This window comes from Pyrus communis, chromosome 12 (assembly GCF_963583255.1).
Source record: "Pyrus communis chromosome 12, drPyrComm1.1, whole genome shotgun sequence".
Taxonomy (NCBI): domain Eukaryota; kingdom Viridiplantae; phylum Streptophyta; class Magnoliopsida; order Rosales; family Rosaceae; genus Pyrus; species Pyrus communis.
In genome coordinates, this window is record NC_084814.1 from 17,141,058 (window position 1) to 17,158,898 (window position 17,841).

The 17,841-nt window shown below is 36.9% G+C and overlaps 2 protein-coding genes across 2 annotated transcripts; both read left to right on the forward strand.

Annotated features, from left to right (window-relative positions):
• Positions 1-2,504: 2,504 nt before the first annotated feature.
• Positions 2,505-7,122, forward strand: LOC137710704 (uncharacterized). The gene is made up of 8 exons (XM_068449807.1): positions 2,505-2,706; positions 2,933-4,106; positions 4,227-4,292; positions 4,917-5,061; positions 5,160-5,378; positions 5,857-6,076; positions 6,185-6,380; positions 6,583-7,122. The coding sequence occupies exons 2-8, from the start codon at positions 2,950-2,952 to the stop codon at positions 6,695-6,697; spliced, it is 2,118 nt and encodes a 705-aa protein (XP_068305908.1). The 5' UTR covers positions 2,505-2,706; positions 2,933-2,949; the 3' UTR covers positions 6,698-7,122.
• A 4,008-nt stretch (positions 7,123-11,130) lies between these two features.
• LOC137711718 (COP1-interactive protein 1-like) lies at positions 11,131-14,334 on the forward strand. The gene is made up of 2 exons (XM_068450978.1): positions 11,131-11,294; positions 11,785-14,334. Exons 1-2 carry the CDS (start codon positions 11,204-11,206, stop codon positions 14,193-14,195), a joined length of 2,502 nt encoding a protein of 833 aa, XP_068307079.1. The 5' UTR covers positions 11,131-11,203; the 3' UTR covers positions 14,196-14,334.
• The last annotated feature ends 3,507 nt before the right edge of the window (positions 14,335-17,841 follow it).

Consider the following 17,841-nt stretch of genomic DNA (forward strand, 5'->3'; position numbering starts at 1 on the left):
TTCAAGTGTCTCTCCAGGTCTCCATCTCCTTTGAAGGATGTGAAATGTGGCATGCTAAACTTGAGTGAAGGCTTTGTCTGCTCGATCTTGTCCGTGAAGGGTGACCTGCTCATGTTGGTCATATCTCGTTGTAGGGCCTCATTAGTGACATCGTTGCGTTGGAAATCACACAATCGCTTAGTTAAGAGCTTCTCTACTTCTTCCTGAATTTACCTTTGGTAGGGTAGTGGAGCTCTTGGCTGTCCCCGTTCTTGACCTGCTAGTCTAGGCTGTTTTTCTATATGCTTAGATCGTCTACACCACGGCGCGATGCATGTGGTACATCCCTAGCATGCAAGTGAGTTCTTCGCAAGCTTCTGGTTGAACTTGAGCTGGATTGAGTAATTAGGTCTCTTCGTCCTTCATGCTGCCTACTCCAATATGAGGTGGTGGATGCTCTTTGTAGGCCTAGCCACGAATAAACACTTCGCCTGGAAGGTTATTCATGTTGATTATCAGAGTGTGGACCCAACAGTGAGTGTATGCTTGCTCGTGGGCCTAACTGAGAGTGCACGCTCCTCCACGTGCTAAGACGAGAGTATACGTTATCTCGGGGGCCTAGTCGGGAGTGTACACTGCCAGGACGCTCAATTCGTGGCTGGTCTAGTGGTTGTTTGCCGGGATACTGCTGGAGAGGTTCTTCGTCTGCCTATGTCCTACTCCTGGACACCTTGTCAGGGGCACGTTGCATCTCGGTGCATTGCAGGAGCTGATTCACCAAGGTTGTCTGATGTGCGAGGGTGCTCGTCAACTCTATAACTTGTTGAGACAAGTGTTGTTCTCCATTTAGGTTGGAAGAGCTTGGACGAAATGCGTCTCCTTGAGTAGTGGAAGTGTGGTAGACTCCGAGTGAGAGATTTGAGTTGGGAAATGTCAAATCTACGGAGAAATAGGGTGAAAATGCCCCATGTTCAATTTTCAACCTTGAAATTTGGAGCCGGGATGGTTGAACCGGTTTTGGACCGATTTGGGCTGCTTGGGACACCACGATGGTGGGCTGCTCCATGTGCGGCATGCGTGGGAGTTAGGCCTGGGCTCGACTCGGATGTGCATTGGGCTCACGTCGGGTCATGGCTTAGGTCGACTCATCTTGGGCTTGGGCCCTTGAAGCTTGAAGTGGCACGGCTTGGGCTATCTGGTCATTAGCTCAGCCTTGGAGTGGATTGGGCTTGTGATGGCCTTGGGCCCGCGAGGCTTGGCCTGTTGCTCCTACAGTGGCTACTTGATTATGGGTTTGTTCAACTTGGGCCAAGCTGGGTTCCTTTGTGGCGCGGGCCTGGGCTCGACGCTACAAGGTGGCATAGGCCTGAGCTTGAGGCTGCAAGGTGACTTATTCACCGTGGGTGTGGGCCACGCCGAAGGTTGCCACGATGGTGGCTACCGTGGTGGCTGCTATGGTGGTACCCCCGTGGGGGTGGTGCCGTTCCATTCATTGCCTTGTTAAGCCTCGTAGATTGTCGTGGTCTAAATTCTTGAATGTTGGAATTTCCATTCGTCATGGTTTCCGAATATTTTGTCATTGTACTTTTCTTTTATGTTTATTCAAAGAATTAAAAAAAAAATTCAAGAAATAAGAACGTACGAAAAATCTACGAATGAACAAAAAATTAGAAACCTTAAATGCGAGAGTCTTCTATGAGAGTGTGAATCAAGACTCTCAATGAAAGTACCAATTTGTGGATGCAAATTTCCACCTTCTTCTTCTTGGACAAAAATACACCTGCAAAACAATTAACACCTAAGATCAAGGCCTAGATCTTCACGAGTCCACAATGAATGGGGGGGCTTTAGCCGAAGAATCACTGATATTAAAGTTAGAATTTGAGGGAAAAATGTTTAGAAAATTTTAGAAGAGAATTAAACTGAGGTTTTTTTGAGAAATGATGGACTATATATAGGGGTGTGACCAGCGTTATTAGGAGAATTGAGACCGGCCGCATATGGTTGATTTGTAGGATTGATTGCAAGATATTATGTGAAATAATATCTGGTAATTAATTTGGTAATTAATCCCAATTTGAAAAAAAATAATTGGGAGTTATCTTGTGAGTGATGATTTGATGATGAGTGATGAGAAGGTTTTAAAAGAATATCATTGTGATTACCTTTGACCTTGATTGAGCAGTTATTGTCTGTTGCATGTGCATGGAAATTCCGGTGTGTCTTAAGAGTAATTTTGTCTTTTTACCCAAAATTTCACATGTCACCTCCATAATTTTCTTGATTATTTTTTGTTCCACAATAATAAGACATGGTTAATCTATCCATTCCAGAAACCGGAAAGACTCGCAAAGAAAAGTTTCACTGGAGCAAAATTGTTTGCCATCTTGAAATATTTCAACGAAAATGTCGTCGTCGTAAAAGTTTCACTTGCATCTTTAATTTGCTCTTAAGTACGCTATAAAAATACGTATTTCTAGAAACCCGAATTATATTTGGATTCGGAAGGACCCGGCCCAAGTAATAACCCCAACACAAACACCCACGAAATTTTATGCGCGCATCTTTTCCAATCCCCATCGTCTCCTCCACGAGCACCCCTTTCCCTCTATTTCCCAAACCCTAAATTCCCAATTCCTCTAATTTCAAAACCCTAACAGCCCTTCCCTCTCATTTCTCCGGCGACCCCGCGTTCTGCAACTGCTAGATTTCTCTTCCGAATTCCAGGTAAAAACTTAAATCTGTGATTAAATTCTCTGATTCCAGTTTGTTCTAAATTATCAAGTTTCAGTTAATTCGATTAAATTTCATGTTAAAACTTTGAAATTACTTCTGCAATTGGAATTAGCAAAGTTCACGTTTCGTTTTTGAGATTTGGAATAACTTTCTGGAGTTCAAAATTTGAAAAGCATTGAGAATTGCTAGAATTTGACTGGGTTGTACTGTTTTCCAGGCGAAAAAACCCTAGCCATGGCCTCCTACAAGGACGCAGACCCTTCCCTAGGGTTCCTAACCCGAAAGGACACTGAGGTCAAACTCCCACGACCCACTAGGGTTAAGAACAAAACCCCAGCCCCCGTCCAAATCACTGCAGAGCAAATTCTTCGGGAGGCACGTGAGCGTCAGGAGGCTGAAATTCGACCTCCCAAACAGAAGATAACTGATCCCACTGAGCTTGCTGATTACCGTCTCCGTAAGCGCAAAGAATTCGAGGACCTAATCCGGCGTGTGAGGTGGAATGTCAGCGTCTGGATCAAGTATGCCCAGTGGGAGGAGTCCCAGAAGGACTTCAAGCGTGCTCGCTCGGTTTGGGAGCGTGCCCTTGAGGTCGATTATCGAAACCACACCCTGTGGCTCAAGTATGCGGAGGTGGAGATGAAGAACAAGTTCATTAACCATGCAAGAAATGTGTGGGACCGTGCTGTTACGCTCTTGCCTAGAGTTGACCAGCTCTGGTACAAGTACATTCACATGGAAGAGATTATAGGGAATGTGGCTGGTGCTCGACAGATATATGAGAGGTGGATGAATTGGATGCCGGACCAGCAAGGCTGGCTCTCCTTTATCAAGTTTGAACTTCGCTATAATGAAGTGGAGCGTGCTAGAGCGATTTTTGAGCGGTTTGTACAATGTCATCCAAAAGTTGGTGCTTGGATTCGGTTTGCCAAGTTTGAGATGAAGAATGGTGAGGTTGCAAGGGCAAGAAATGTATATGAGAGAGCAGTGGAGATTCTAGCTGATGATGAGGAGGCTGAGCAGTTATTTGTGGCTTTTGCTGAATTCGAAGAACGGTGCAAAGAAACTGATCGAGCAAGGTGTATTTATAAGTTTGCACTTGATCATATACCCAAAGGAAGGGCCGGTGACTTATATAAGAAGTTTGTGGGTTTCGAGAAGCAGTATGGAGATAGGCAAGGGATTGAAGATGCAATTGTGGGAAAGAGGAGGTTTCAGTATGAAGATGAGGTTAGGAAGAACCCTCGTAATTATGATGCGTGGTTTGATTATATAAGGCTAGAAGAGAGTGCAGGGAATAAGGATAGAATTAGAGAAGTTTACGAGCGAGCAATTGCTAATGTTCCTCCGGCTCCAGAGAAGCGATATTGGCAACGATACATTTATTTGTGGTATGTGGTACATGTACTAAGCCTTGGTTAGTTAGCGACTGTGCGAATGCTTTGACTTTAATGTGGCTTGATTTGTTTGAATAATATGTTGCTGATTGTTTGTTTCTTTTGCAATGTTAGGATTAACTATGCACTCTACGAGGAGCTTGATGCTGAAGACATGGAACGTACTCGAGATGTGTATAGGTAAGTGTCATTTTGTTAAGCTATGTTTTGTTGATGTACCTGAAGATTGTTTTGTTCTTGACATATTTTTCTTTTAACTACTATTCAGGTCAATATTGATATGTAAATACTTATGTATAAAATTGGAAATAAATCTTGTTCATCTTTCTCGGTACATGAATTGCTACAGTACACTGGGACTGAAAAAAGGTTTAACTGGATGTATATGAGGATAAGCTTGAAAACTATTACCCAAAGAAACTAATTTTTTTCTTTTGGGTGAAAAGAAAACTAATGTTTTATTTGAACAATATGGGTATGAAGTTATATTTTTGGTGTTCTTATATTATATGTACCATTTTAGTTTATCATGACAGTGGACTGATGAGCTTTCGGCTTTTTTTGTAGTAAATCATGATTTGTTGTAGTAGTGTTTTAGACATCTCTTTGTTGCACCAACTAATTTGATGGCTTACACTTTGGAGATTTTGCAATGCATATTGCGGTTATTTGGTGAAAATATTCATGCAAATTAAAACAAGGATTCACAGTATAAGTTTACATTTGTTACCTTTGACATAGTTAGCATGTGGACACATCCTAAATACTTTGAACAGATTTCTCAATAACTAGAAATTCTTCCAGGGAGTGCCTTAATTTGATTCCTCACCAGAAATTTTCGTTTGCAAAAATGTGGCTTCTTGCTGCCCAGTTTGAGATACGGCAGCTGAATCTCAAGGGTGCACGACAGATCCTCGGCAATGCAATAGGAAAGGCACCCAAAGATAAGGTAATGTATATTTAGCAAATACACATACTCATTTTACAAAGTTCATTTAACAAGTCAAAATGTATAGCTAGTATTCATAATATGCTTCCTTAAAACAGATATTTAAGAAGTATATTGAGATTGAGCTGAACCTTGGGAATATGGATCGATGTCGGAAGTTGTATGAAAAGTATCTGGAGTGGTCCCCAGAAAACTGTTATGCGTGGACCAAGTATGCAGAGTTAGAGCAATCTTTATGCGAGACAGAACGAACCAGGTCGCTTTTTGAACTTGCCATTGCCCAGCCGTCACTTGACATGCCTGAGTTGTTGTGGAAGGTAAGACACAGGAACATCCTTTTTCTAATACAACTTTTATTGTTTGAATTTTGATAGTTTCTTATGGAATATAGTTTAACCTTTTCTGCACTTTTGTACTCTTCAATGATGTTTCATTACATCTGGTATAATACCATAGATTTTAGTTGCACCAGTGCCATGCATAGTTATAATTCTTGACTCTTAAAACTTGAATTTGAAGAAATAGCAGAAGCAACACTGTGCAACGCACCTATTATTCTCTGTTGTATCAAAGTGTTTTTCATTGTATATCCTTTCTACTGATTGATTTATCACTAAAGCTAGTTTTGATATGGAGAACATGTTCCTAGCTACTCAGTATACCAACAGCGATTCTTTCTAGAAAATCTATGACAAATATATTTGTTGGCTACGGCTGATGTTCTTAATTTATGCACTACAGGTTCAAATGACAACATTATATTTGTTACTAATTTGATTGATAATTTGATAACAGGCATTCATTGACTTTGAAATATCAGAGGGTGAATTTGAGAGAACTAGAGAACTTTACGAGAGACTCCTAGACCGGACTAAACACCTCAAGGTGTGGATCAGTTATGCGAAATTTGAGGCATCTGCTATGGTGCAAGATGGTGTGGATTCAGATATGTCCGAAGATCAAGCCCAGGATTATCTCCTTGAACAAAAGAAACAATGTCTTCTGCGTGCTCGAAGTAAGCAGTTGTTACTAGATAGAATAGTAATTGAGAGTTGTCTAATTTATATTCCTTTACAGTTGAGAATATCTAACCCTTGTGTTTTTTTTTTTTGGGCTTCACCAGGGGTTTTTGAGAAAGCTGTTAACTATTTTAGAACTTCAGCACCCGAGTTGAAGGAAGAAAGAGGTATGTTGCTGGAAGAATGGTTGAATATGGAGGCTAGCTTTGGAGACTTGGGTGATGTTAGCTTAGTCCAATCTAAGCTTCCAAAGAAACTGAAGAAGAGGAGGCCAATAATGACTGAAGACGGCCCTGCTGGGTATGTGATCAACTCGCTCGTTTTTTACATTCCTAAGTTTTTATATTCGTTTCTCATTTATAATTATATATTCATCTCGCTGTAGAGAATCTTTTAGTTACTGAAAAATGGAGCAGAGTTTTAGTTTTCTTGTGTTCAATTCCATATGGCGAGTTCATTTCGTTTTTCCATATGTCAACTGATCTGTGTTGGGACTTGGCAGGTATGAGGAGTACATTGATTACATGTTCCCAGAGGAAGCTCAGACGACAAATCTCAAGATATTGGAAGCTGCCTACAAGTGGAAGAGGCAAAAGGTGTCTTCCGATGAGGACTAGTAAGTTTTTGCATTTTGTAGTTTCGTGTACTGTGTAAATACAGAGAAAAAGCGTCGTACGCCGATTGCTGAGCAAAATGGTTGCTTGGCTGATGATCATCTTGATTTTGAGAAACCATGCTTGATGGTGATAGAGAGAATGTCTAACGAAACTCTTTTTACCGTACCAAAACCCTTGTACCAATTACCGTACCAAACTTTCAGTTTGGCAAAATCTATTATCACTACCATACCAAACTTTTGGTATACCGAAGTTTGGTATTGCCAAATAGTTCGGTGGCATGGTATGACAATGGTAATTGCCACTTTGTTTTGGGACAAAATCTGTTTTTGTTTTTTTTAACCTAATTCAAGGGTACACTTTATTTTTGTATCTTTATCTCATATATTGTAGCCTAAATTCATCTATTATTCATCATTCACAATTTACACACATAATAATTCAAATGGTGCATCAAGATTCATGATGAAAATTAAGCTTACAACCCATATAAAAGTTACAAACCAAAACAAATAGAAGTTAAGGTTTCAAACCGAATGAAGATTGGAACTAAACTTCAAAAAGTAAAATTCATTGATCAATTTTTCAAGTTTGAGATGTCGAAACTTTTGGAGGAGGTATTGAAGTTGTAGAAGATTGAGCTTGTGTCAAGTCTACATTACAAACTAAGAAAACATATTAGTAACAAGAAGAATTAAAGTTGAAAACCATTTAATAACTAATTTACTAAAAGAATTAAAGCATATCTTACTTGTTTTTACTTCCTCCATTTCTTTTTAAAATTGAATCATATCTTTTGTTGGTTCCTTGTAGAAGTTTACTTCATCAGTTCTAAGCTAATCACTAGTACACACTAGTGTCTCTACCATTTTAGGAGTCAAGGATGCCTTAAAAGGGTTCACAACCCTCCTCCTTAGGCTAAATGCATTTTCACTAGCAACGGTAGAAGTGGGGATTGCAAAGATATCCATGGCTATTTGTGAAAGAATTGAGAACTCTTTGTGTTTAATTTCCACTAACTCAAGAGATCAAAATCACCAACAACAATGCTAATATAAGTAGGGTTTTATTTTCAAATTATTGGAATATTATAAAATATATATTATAAATAATGTGTGTTATATAATTATATGTTATATTATATTTTCGATACGGTACGGTAATACCGTGGTAATGGTATCCATTACCAATATCGTATCATGAAATTTTGGTACAGTACAATACCGTACCATTACCGATTGACACAAAAAATTCGGCACAAAATCGATATGACACTGTTGGCACGATAATTTGGCAAAAAAAATCTACCCCTAAATAATTCTCTTATTGATGTAACAAAAATTGTGTACCACTACAGTCTACCATTTATCTTTGTTGTGAGTGAGAGGTTTTAAGTTTGAATGTGATAAATAAAGAATTCGATATCATTTTGTTTTATCAAAATTTTAATTTATAAATCATTACGAGCTTGTTTGAAAGTGATTTTGAAACATCCAAAGAGATTTCAGAGTTTTCTCCTTTCCCATTCAGTTTGACATTTAAATAGAATGTGATTTTTATGGCCACATAATTATTACAGTAGGCATATAGACATTAAAAATTGGACATTAAAACTGAATTAAGTGAGGCTAATCACCCCAAATCTCCCATGTGTTACTTCTTCTTTTTTTTTTTTTTTTTTTTTTTTTTTTTTAAAGACAGATCAAATAGTGATTTCGTCACGGCAATTCACCTTTTCAGGGGCTAGGAAGACTCACAGAGGTAGTCTTTTCCTGACCATCATTGTGTAATTCATTAGCATCAAGAATCGGACCGAGTACGTGCTTTATGGAATATAGACCTAAAATTTGTCATCAACCATTGAGTCATTCTATGACGATTAATCTCCCATGTGTTACACTCACAATCACATGTTCCATGTCTACGTAATTGGCTACTAATTATAAACCTGGTCTATATCATTAATGATCATAAAAAAGTTGGGTATATAGGATACCTAAAACTGCCAAACTGATAGATACCTCAGGTGCCCAAAGGTCAATACTCAAACTATTGACAATGATTCACACGATAAAACCATCAGGAAATACGGGTTTATAATATTCGACAATTTATAATTAAGAAATGTTATGAAGTTTAACAAAATAATGATGTTATTCATATTATTTATTTGTACCATTATTGTATACTATTGGCATGTGAGGTAGACATCCACATCATTTAAATCAATCATAATTTTGATTCAATTAAAAACAAATTAAAAAAACCAAAAAAAACAAACGAAAAATCCTAAGAGCATCTCCAATGGTTGGGCTAAAAACCAAATTTTTTAGCCCGGAAAATTTAGCTTTTAGCCAAGAAACAGCTTTTCTGCTCCAACAGTTCTAGCCTAAAATTTTAGTTCGGGATTATTAAAGAATAAACTTAGGTTATTTTTTTTTGTTAAATTAATTTTTTTTAAATAAATATGTAAACCATCGTAAATTAATTTTATAAACATTTTAATCTAAAAAAATTTACATTCCGATAAATATTGGGTGGAGTCCACTCTGATTTCTAGGCTAAATTTTGAGGGGAATTTGGCATTGGTTTAGCATTTAGCATTTAGCCCAAAATTTCCCCTTGGGTTGGAGTGGGTTTGGAGGGAAATTTTGGAAAGTAATTTGGTTTTTAGCCCACATTGGAGTTGGTCTAAAACCTAGCAACGTGGACCTGGATTTCAAGTTGATCACTTTATCTGGCCGGCAATCAATCCCCGCCATGTTCTGTAAGGCGGCGGGAAATACCGCACGTGGTAATTACAGAGTGAGTACCAAATTATGCCAAGTGTCAGCCTTTTTGGTCCCCAGTTAGCGCGAATCTCAGACGTTGATTTCCAATGGTTTCCGTTGTAATATTTGGAAAATCAGAAGGTATTTTCATCGAAAGAAGCGCCAATTTTTGGTTCTCCACAAAGGTAGGGGTAGGACACAAGAATAACCAGTTAAAAAACCCCAAGGAAATTACAGTTATTTCCTTTCCCATTCTTTCAATTTTTAACTCCCAAAATCCTGCTTTTTTTTTTCATTATTTTTTGGTTTTTGAGGGAAAAAGATCTTAAATTCTGCTCCAATTGCAATCGAAATATTTCTTTTTCCGCTGGGTGAAAATGGCATTCCAGTTTCAGGTGATTTTTGTGGATAAATTATTCAAGATAATTTTATTTTATTTATTTTTACTGCGTGTTCTGCTTTAAAGATTTTCTAGTTCCAAATCGAGAAATATATTTTTTGCTTGGTTTTATCTTACAGTCTGATATGAGCTAAGGAGCATGATTCAATAATTGTTTAGATAATAGGATTTTAGAAAACAAAAATATTTCGATTTCTTGTTACTCTTTGATGTGATTCTCTCATTTACTTATTGTTTTCCTCCATTTACGTAACTTAGATGAATTTAATATAATTATTATATTGTCTGTTAAAAAAAATAGACAAATGAAATATAATATCAATAAATAAGGCTCCTCATTGTCTAATTTGGAAAAAGAACTTAATATTTTGGCAAATTTACTCTATTTGTTTTTTTGTTGGGAAATGTAAAGGTTATTCTCAATTGTTATTTTATTGTTTGTGTATATAAATGTAGTGTTTTCCTATGCAAAACAAAGATGCGTTGAGAAAATTTCACTTTTATTCAAATTTGTTCAACTTTGATTGTCTTACGTTGTAGAAAGGTTATTCGGAGCTTACACAATAGATCTCGAGAATTGAAATTGGTAAATTCCTTCAATTTTAGGTTTGAGCGCTAAAAGATAATTATATGCCCTAAAATAATTAACCATGTCAATAAATGGTATCAAAGTTGAAGAAAATCGAGTAGAATCATCAATAAGAGCTTAGACTTTAAAGTTTCTAGTATAAGATTTGGTAAATCGTTTCGATTTTAGGTTTAAGCTGTAAAGGACTATTATGCCCCAAACAATCAACTTTGTTGATAAATGAGATCAAAGTTGAAGAAAATTAAGTAAAAGTGAGATTTTTCAATGCGTTCTACACGGAAAATTATACATCATTAAAATGTACTTGTGATTTCCATTTTTAGTGTCTTAATTTTTCTTTTGCTTACTAAATCTTTAGTTGACTCTGCCATTACGATTGCCTGCACTGCTTGATGAAACAGATGCTATAACTTTCAACTCAATGAAAGAAATATTTAGTGGAACTTGAAGAACCACCAACCCATAGAATGCTTATAATGGTAATGAACTAATAATCCTTAAGTGTTTCTCTGTCAATCTTACTCTCTAATCACAACATACATTTTCGTAAGAGCATTTTACTTCTTAGCTTTTCGATACGGATTATGATAATTTTTCTTCCCTTTTATTTGATGAGATTTTATATTTTGTTTGAATCTTGTTCTTGTTTGATTTTCAGGTCTTAGATATGTTGCGTGCAAGACGGATGGAGAATTGTGTTTGTGTGTGGTGATTTTTGAGTATTTGCTTAAGTATCCAAGATAGAGATGATAAAACATCGCTGGAGAGAGCTAGCTAAGTCCTTTAATAATCATGTTGATCCTGAAACAACTGAGCGGCTGAAGAGGACTAAAACAGGTGTAAACTTCTTTCCTCTCAACCTTTGATCTTCGACTAAAATGCCGGTCACTCATTCGATCCATGGATCCCGAAACAGACTTTTTATTTTTAGGGAATTTGCAAATTTTTGTTTCTGCAATGCCATGAAGAAAAGACCATAACTGAGTACGATTTTCTGGAATTGATTTTCTTCTTCTTTTTCTTTTATTTTTTTTATTTTTATTTTTTTTGAGTTGATGTGATTCAAATGTAGGGCATCAGTTCTTTTTGTAAAGTTCTGAAACTGCGTTCTAGGGTTATAAAATTATGGCAGTCTGCTTGTTGCGCAAGGAAACCATTAAAAATTGTTACCCTAAATATTATGTGATAATATGAAAATTCGGATGCATTGGTTGTGTGTTAAATTTGACAAATTTTCGAGTTTTCTTCCCGAATTCGAGAGTCGATCAATATGTTATTCCTTTTTGTTGCCACTTCATTTGATGTTGAAGTTATTTTTTATCTGCAGAAATTGAAACCAATGTGACAAGGATCTTCAAGCTTATAAAAATCGAAGACCAAGGGAAGAAAGATGTAAACCAAAAAGATTTGAAGCAAGAGTCGGAACTTGTTGCACTCATTGAGAACTTCTACCAACAGTACCAGTCACTATATGCTTTATATGATCATTTAGTAGGAGAGTCTGGGAGAATCGTTCATGGCAAGAAAGAGCAAAAAGGTTTTTCCATGTCTCCCCCAAGCTCAGATTCTGAATATTATTCCTCAGAAGACGTTGAAGGTAACAATGCCAGATTGGAAAGAGCTGACAGCATCAAGCATGAACTTAAGAATGAATATTCCGAAGGATCTGGTGATCTGAAGCGAAAATCGGTCTCTGAAAATGGAGAAAAGGAGGCGATAAATTCAGAATATTTGGCAGCATTGAGAAAAATAAAACAATCAGATATTGTAGACAATGATCTGAAGGATGAAGTGGATGAAAAAGTAAGAGAACTCTCAGCTCTTGTCGAAGTGCATGAAGCTCATGGGAATCATTCCTCAGCTCGGGTAAAAGAGTTAGAGGGACAGTTAACAGGCTTTAAAATGGAGTTGGAATCCTTATGCAGCCAGAAAAGAGATTTGGAAGCATGGAAAGAAGGTAAATCTGCTGAAGCTAAACAGCTAGGAGATAAAAATATCGGACTACATGCGCGAATTTTGGAACTTGAGTTAGTTTTAAAAGAAAGAGAGGATGAAATATCTGATTTCAAGAACAAACTCAAGGAAAATGAGGAGAGCTCAGCGTCGAAAATTTCAGACTTGATGACACATGCTGAAAATATGCAACAGGAAGTTGATTCGTTGTGTGCGCAAAAAGGTGAAATGGAGAAAAAGATGGCGAGTAAGAAAAATGAATCAGCGACGCAAGTCAAAGGCTTAAGTGAGCAGGTCAATGCAATGCAGAAGGAATTGAAGATCCTGCACCAGAAGAAAATTGAATCACAAGCACAACTGGATGAGAAGAATAAAGAAATCTCCAAGCATCTGCAACAGATGGAAATTCTGAAAGAGGAATTAACAAAAAAGGACACGGTTGAGAGGAAAATGATGGAAGAAAAAGAAATTTTTCTTGTGAAAGTGAATGACTTGGAATCGGAAGTGAATTCTCTACGTAACAAAAAAAGGAATGTGGAAAAGCAGATTAAAAACAGAAACCATGAGAACAGCAAGTTGAGACAGGAAAATGAGAGTCTTCTTTCTAGAATTTTCAGGTTGGAGAGAACTTTGACCGAGAGAGGGGATGAGATTTACGCTCTTCGTGGAGAATGCGAGCATGGAAAGAACGAAGCTTCTGCTCGACTTATTGAATTCACGACGCAGGTCAGCAATTTGAAACAGGAAATGGATTCCTTGCAGGCTCAGAAAAGCCAGTTGGACTTGCAGATTGAGATACAGAACAAGCGCTATTTGGAAAAACTGACTGAGATGGAAAATCTAAACAATAACTTGATAGTCAAGATTGGCCAAATTGACAGAGATAACCAAAAGTATTTGGAAATACTGAGTGAGAAGGAAAATCAAAACCATAATTTGACAGTCAAGATTTCTGATCAGCAGAAAATTATCAAGAAACATGAAGAAACTTTCAAGAAGTTCAACAAGGAGCATAAACAAGCTAAAATTTGGTTTCCTCAATCTAAGTTAAATGTACAATTTGCCGAAAGGAAGATGGAAGAATTGGCAGAGAAGTACCGAATCAATCTTGAAGACAATGTGCGCCTCTTGTACCAGAGGATCAGGGTAGCGGAACAAATACATAACGAAAACAAGGAGAGCTACAAGAAGTTCAAGGAGATGTACGAGAAAGAAAACAAAGATCTTAAAGAAAAGCTAGCAACGTATCAAGATCCAGACAGAAAGATGAAGCAAATATCGGAAACAGCGAAAAGTACACTGCATGGATTGGACTTATTGGTGCTTAAATTTGACGAGGGACACAAGAACTTTCAAAACCAGATTGCCAAAATATCGGAGGAGCTTGAGTCTGCAAAAACTTGGGTTAAAGAGAATGCTGGCAAGATCAAACGGTTAAAGCACAATGTAGATTGCTTGACCACACAACTGAACGAGAAGGAAGAGCAAGAACTTGTGTTGAGAGAGAAAGTTTGGGAGTTGGAAGCATCGGCGAGCAAGGAAACCAGAGAGAAGCTCAACTTAATGAAAGAGTTTGGCCAACTTGAGAGTCAGGTGGGAAATCTTGAGAGGGAAGTAAAGTACAAGGATGAAGATTTGTTGAGCCTTGGGGAGGAGAAGAGGGAGGCCATACGGCAACTCTGCGTGTTGGTTGATCATCACCGAAGCCGCTACTATGATCTGAAGGAAGCAGTGTCAAAGAGGTCAGATGCAACAACTACTAGAGGCAGCAAGACTACAACTTAGGCCTCTCTTATAACCATTGTTGTGATAATTTTTGTTTGCCATTATAAACCCTATTCGACTTTTGTTCTTTCTTTTTGTACAAGGTAAGTGGATGTGTTGCTCAAAGTGAATTTCACCATCCATGATATACAATGAATTCATGGGATATATACAAGTATACATAATTTGCATTGTTTCTGAGTTAATTAAAAACGAAAGTGATTATTCGATCGATTCTTTTTTCTTTGTTTTGTTATTGTGGGAGGGAGAATTCGAACATAAGATTTATTTCAACATTAGAAGAAATGTATAATTATACTTGTTGTGAACGTCTCTAAATGGAAGGCCTCAAGATCAAATTAGATAAACACCACGTCCAATTAGTGAGTCAATCCTATGTAAAATCAAAATGTAATTTCTCACTTCACTATCGATCATATCAAATATTCTCCAAATTTGTTTTTGGCTTGGTGTCAAATTTGGAATGACTTTTTGAATATATACGTGGGTCATGCCTTTTACATTTGAACCTTAAACAACAAGGCACCTTCGTTTATGTTCCAATTGAGGTTAAGAACAAACTAGGAGCTTGATGTTGGAAGATAAGATCCTAGATCGGATAGACGACAAAATAATATAATTAATATTTGAGACTTTTCACCTCTAATACCACTGAGACCTTTTGTGGTACAACACAACACTTAGCAATAGATGGTTAAGTTGAGACAATATCGGTAATGTTGGTGGTGGACCATGTTGAGCCTATAAAGTTTATCATGGTATCAAAACAGAATATTATTTCGACACATTCTAGGTTTGAGTTTTTCTTCTTAAGTTGAGCTTTTAGAAAATTGTGCTAGATCCAGCTTAAACGTAAACGACCCATCCCTAATTTTTCTATTATTACGACCCATCCCTTTTCGTCACACTCCCCCGAAAACACCGACGCCACCACCATCGTTAATTTCTCGACAACTTCAACCACCAAGCACCATCGCTGACTCACCATAACTTCCTAAATACCCATCCAACTCCAGCGAGATTCAAGGAAGACCTTCTCGCATTAAGCAAGGAGATGAGCTCCAGCGATAGGCCAAGTTTTTCTGAATCCGCACACTTTTCCGAATTCGATAGAAGAGGCCTAGATAGAGGAGGACTTCATTGAAGATTAGTGAGTGGACATTTATTTCAGAAAATGTCTTATTTATCTAAATTTCTAAGCATGTCTAGATAAATATGAATTTCAGTTATGTTTTACAGATTATACCGGTATCATGATATATCTTCAAAGATAATTTATGGCATGATTTATGATTATGAGTTAGAAAGATTTTGAGATTTTACTACCAGACTTATGATTTATGATATATACTTTATGATTCATGATGATGACAATTTCAAGAATGTTATTCTTTTATTATACATATCTTGTGGCACGCATACGCCCATACATACTTAAAAGTATTATTGTACGCTTCCACGACTTTAGGACATATCTTACACGTGTATGAATATTTTCAACTTGTCCACATTGTGACATGTCCTTCCGGTTTGTCATTGCCTCGACATTACTTGACAATGACATGATTATATTTCTAGCTTACACTAGCTACGCCTAGTGTATGATTATATTTCCAACTTACACTAGCTGCGCCTAGTGTATGATTATATTTCCAGCTTACACATGTATTGGTACTATATTTATACTCTCAACTTGTCATTATTCAAGATTACTCAGTAATGACATGATTATACAATTATATTCTCTACTTGTTATTGCCTCAAGATTACTTGGCAATGGCTTAATTATATTGTCCAGCTTCCACTAGCTACGACTAGTGAATGATATTGTATACTATGTAGCCGGCAAGTAGATGCTCAATATACATGTATCTATTAGCTCTCAGTGTATACAGATATATATATATATATATCAATATCAATTTTTAGTTTTTATGACATGCTTACGTTTTTCTAAAATTATATGTAGTATTATATGTATTTTCAACAGAGGGTTAGTATGTTCAAAAAAAAAAAAAAAAAAAATTGTTTCAGAAAACTTTATTTTTCGTCCACTTACATTTTTATGTTTTGTGTCCCCTCATGAATTAGAAGCATTTTATGTAAGCATATACGACGTCGAGGCATCATTCCAGGCTCTAACATATCCTTATCGAGTAGGTTACCTATTCTGCTTTATTTGTAAAACTAGTATTGGACAATTATGCTCTGAACCAGTTGTCATGCATGTAAAAGAGGGTCGAAGACATATTAAGGGTGGCCCTTCGGGAATGTGTTGAAATTAATGTGGTTACCTATGGGTGTTTTACTTTGGGCTGATCTTTGTTTAATTGAAATTTTGCTGAATTTTTGGTAGATTTTATTAGTTGATAACTTTAGTTATGTTTTCATGCATATCATGGCTTGTTCACTCATTTGGGTGATGCCCAATATGCCTCGGTCTTAGTGTCCATTGAGCACGGGGTTCGGGGTGTGTCGTTAAAGATATTGAATGACTCGGTCCTCAAAAAGTTTCATTGGCTCTAGTCCCCAAAGGATGACCGGGCTCTCTAAAAGTTACATTAATGCCGATATAATGACTCGACTGATTCTCGATGTGGGAATTGGTCTCATGTGACCCATATAGGGTCACTCGTGATAGAGCGTGTTGAAGAATAGAATCCTACATCAGACATATGATATAATAATATACAATTAATATATGAGAGTTTCACCCCTAATATCACTAAAGCCTTTTGTGATAAAGCCTAACACCTAATAATAAGTCGTTAAGTTGAAACAATATCGGTGATGTTGGTGGTGAACCATGTTGGGCCTATAAATTTTATTAGTTCAAATGTTGCGTCATAAAGAATTCGAAACTCTACACACTAATCCAGTGTTACCAATGGGTTGTTAACCATTTTGGAAATTTTTTTTTTTTCACTTTTTTTTTAAATTGTAAGCTAAAATCTTGTTTGGTAACTACTTTCAATTTTCAGTTAAAAAGAAAAACTAAAAACTGCTTTTTTGACTTTTCACAGTTTGGCCTTGGGTTTTCACTTTTTGGTTTCCAGCTTTCATTTTTTTTTTTTTAAACTGAAGTATTTTTCAGAAAATTGAAAACGAAATAGTTATCCAATGATCCATCTAATCATTTTTTTATATACAAATGATTTTCTATTTTTTAAATCAGTCTAAACTTTTAAAAGCGAGATTCGATCTCGATGCATAGAATAAATAAATGTACTCTAGCCAATATGATTACAACCTCTCGACAAAATCGAGATCCATCCCATTTAATCCGATAAGGACAAGGTTGGAAATAGCAAATCCAAACCCGTCATCAATTGTTGCTATCTCAAACTGTCTGTCTGGATCATGGTCCAAAAGCAGAAGAAGCCCACTTCATTCTCCATTTCATGTTATAAATAACATGACTACGGCCACGTCTGTTATGTTTTCCACAAAATCGAGATCCGTCCTGTTTAATAGAACTACTATTAATTCTACCAATCATGATAGAAGTGATGCAGGACCATCAAACCCTACTGTACACAGACCACATCAGATTAGTACCACCCCTCACAAATTGTTGCTCATCCCTAACGGTCCGTTTCGATCATTGCCCAAAAGTAGAGGAAGCCCACTTCATCCTCCATATCCG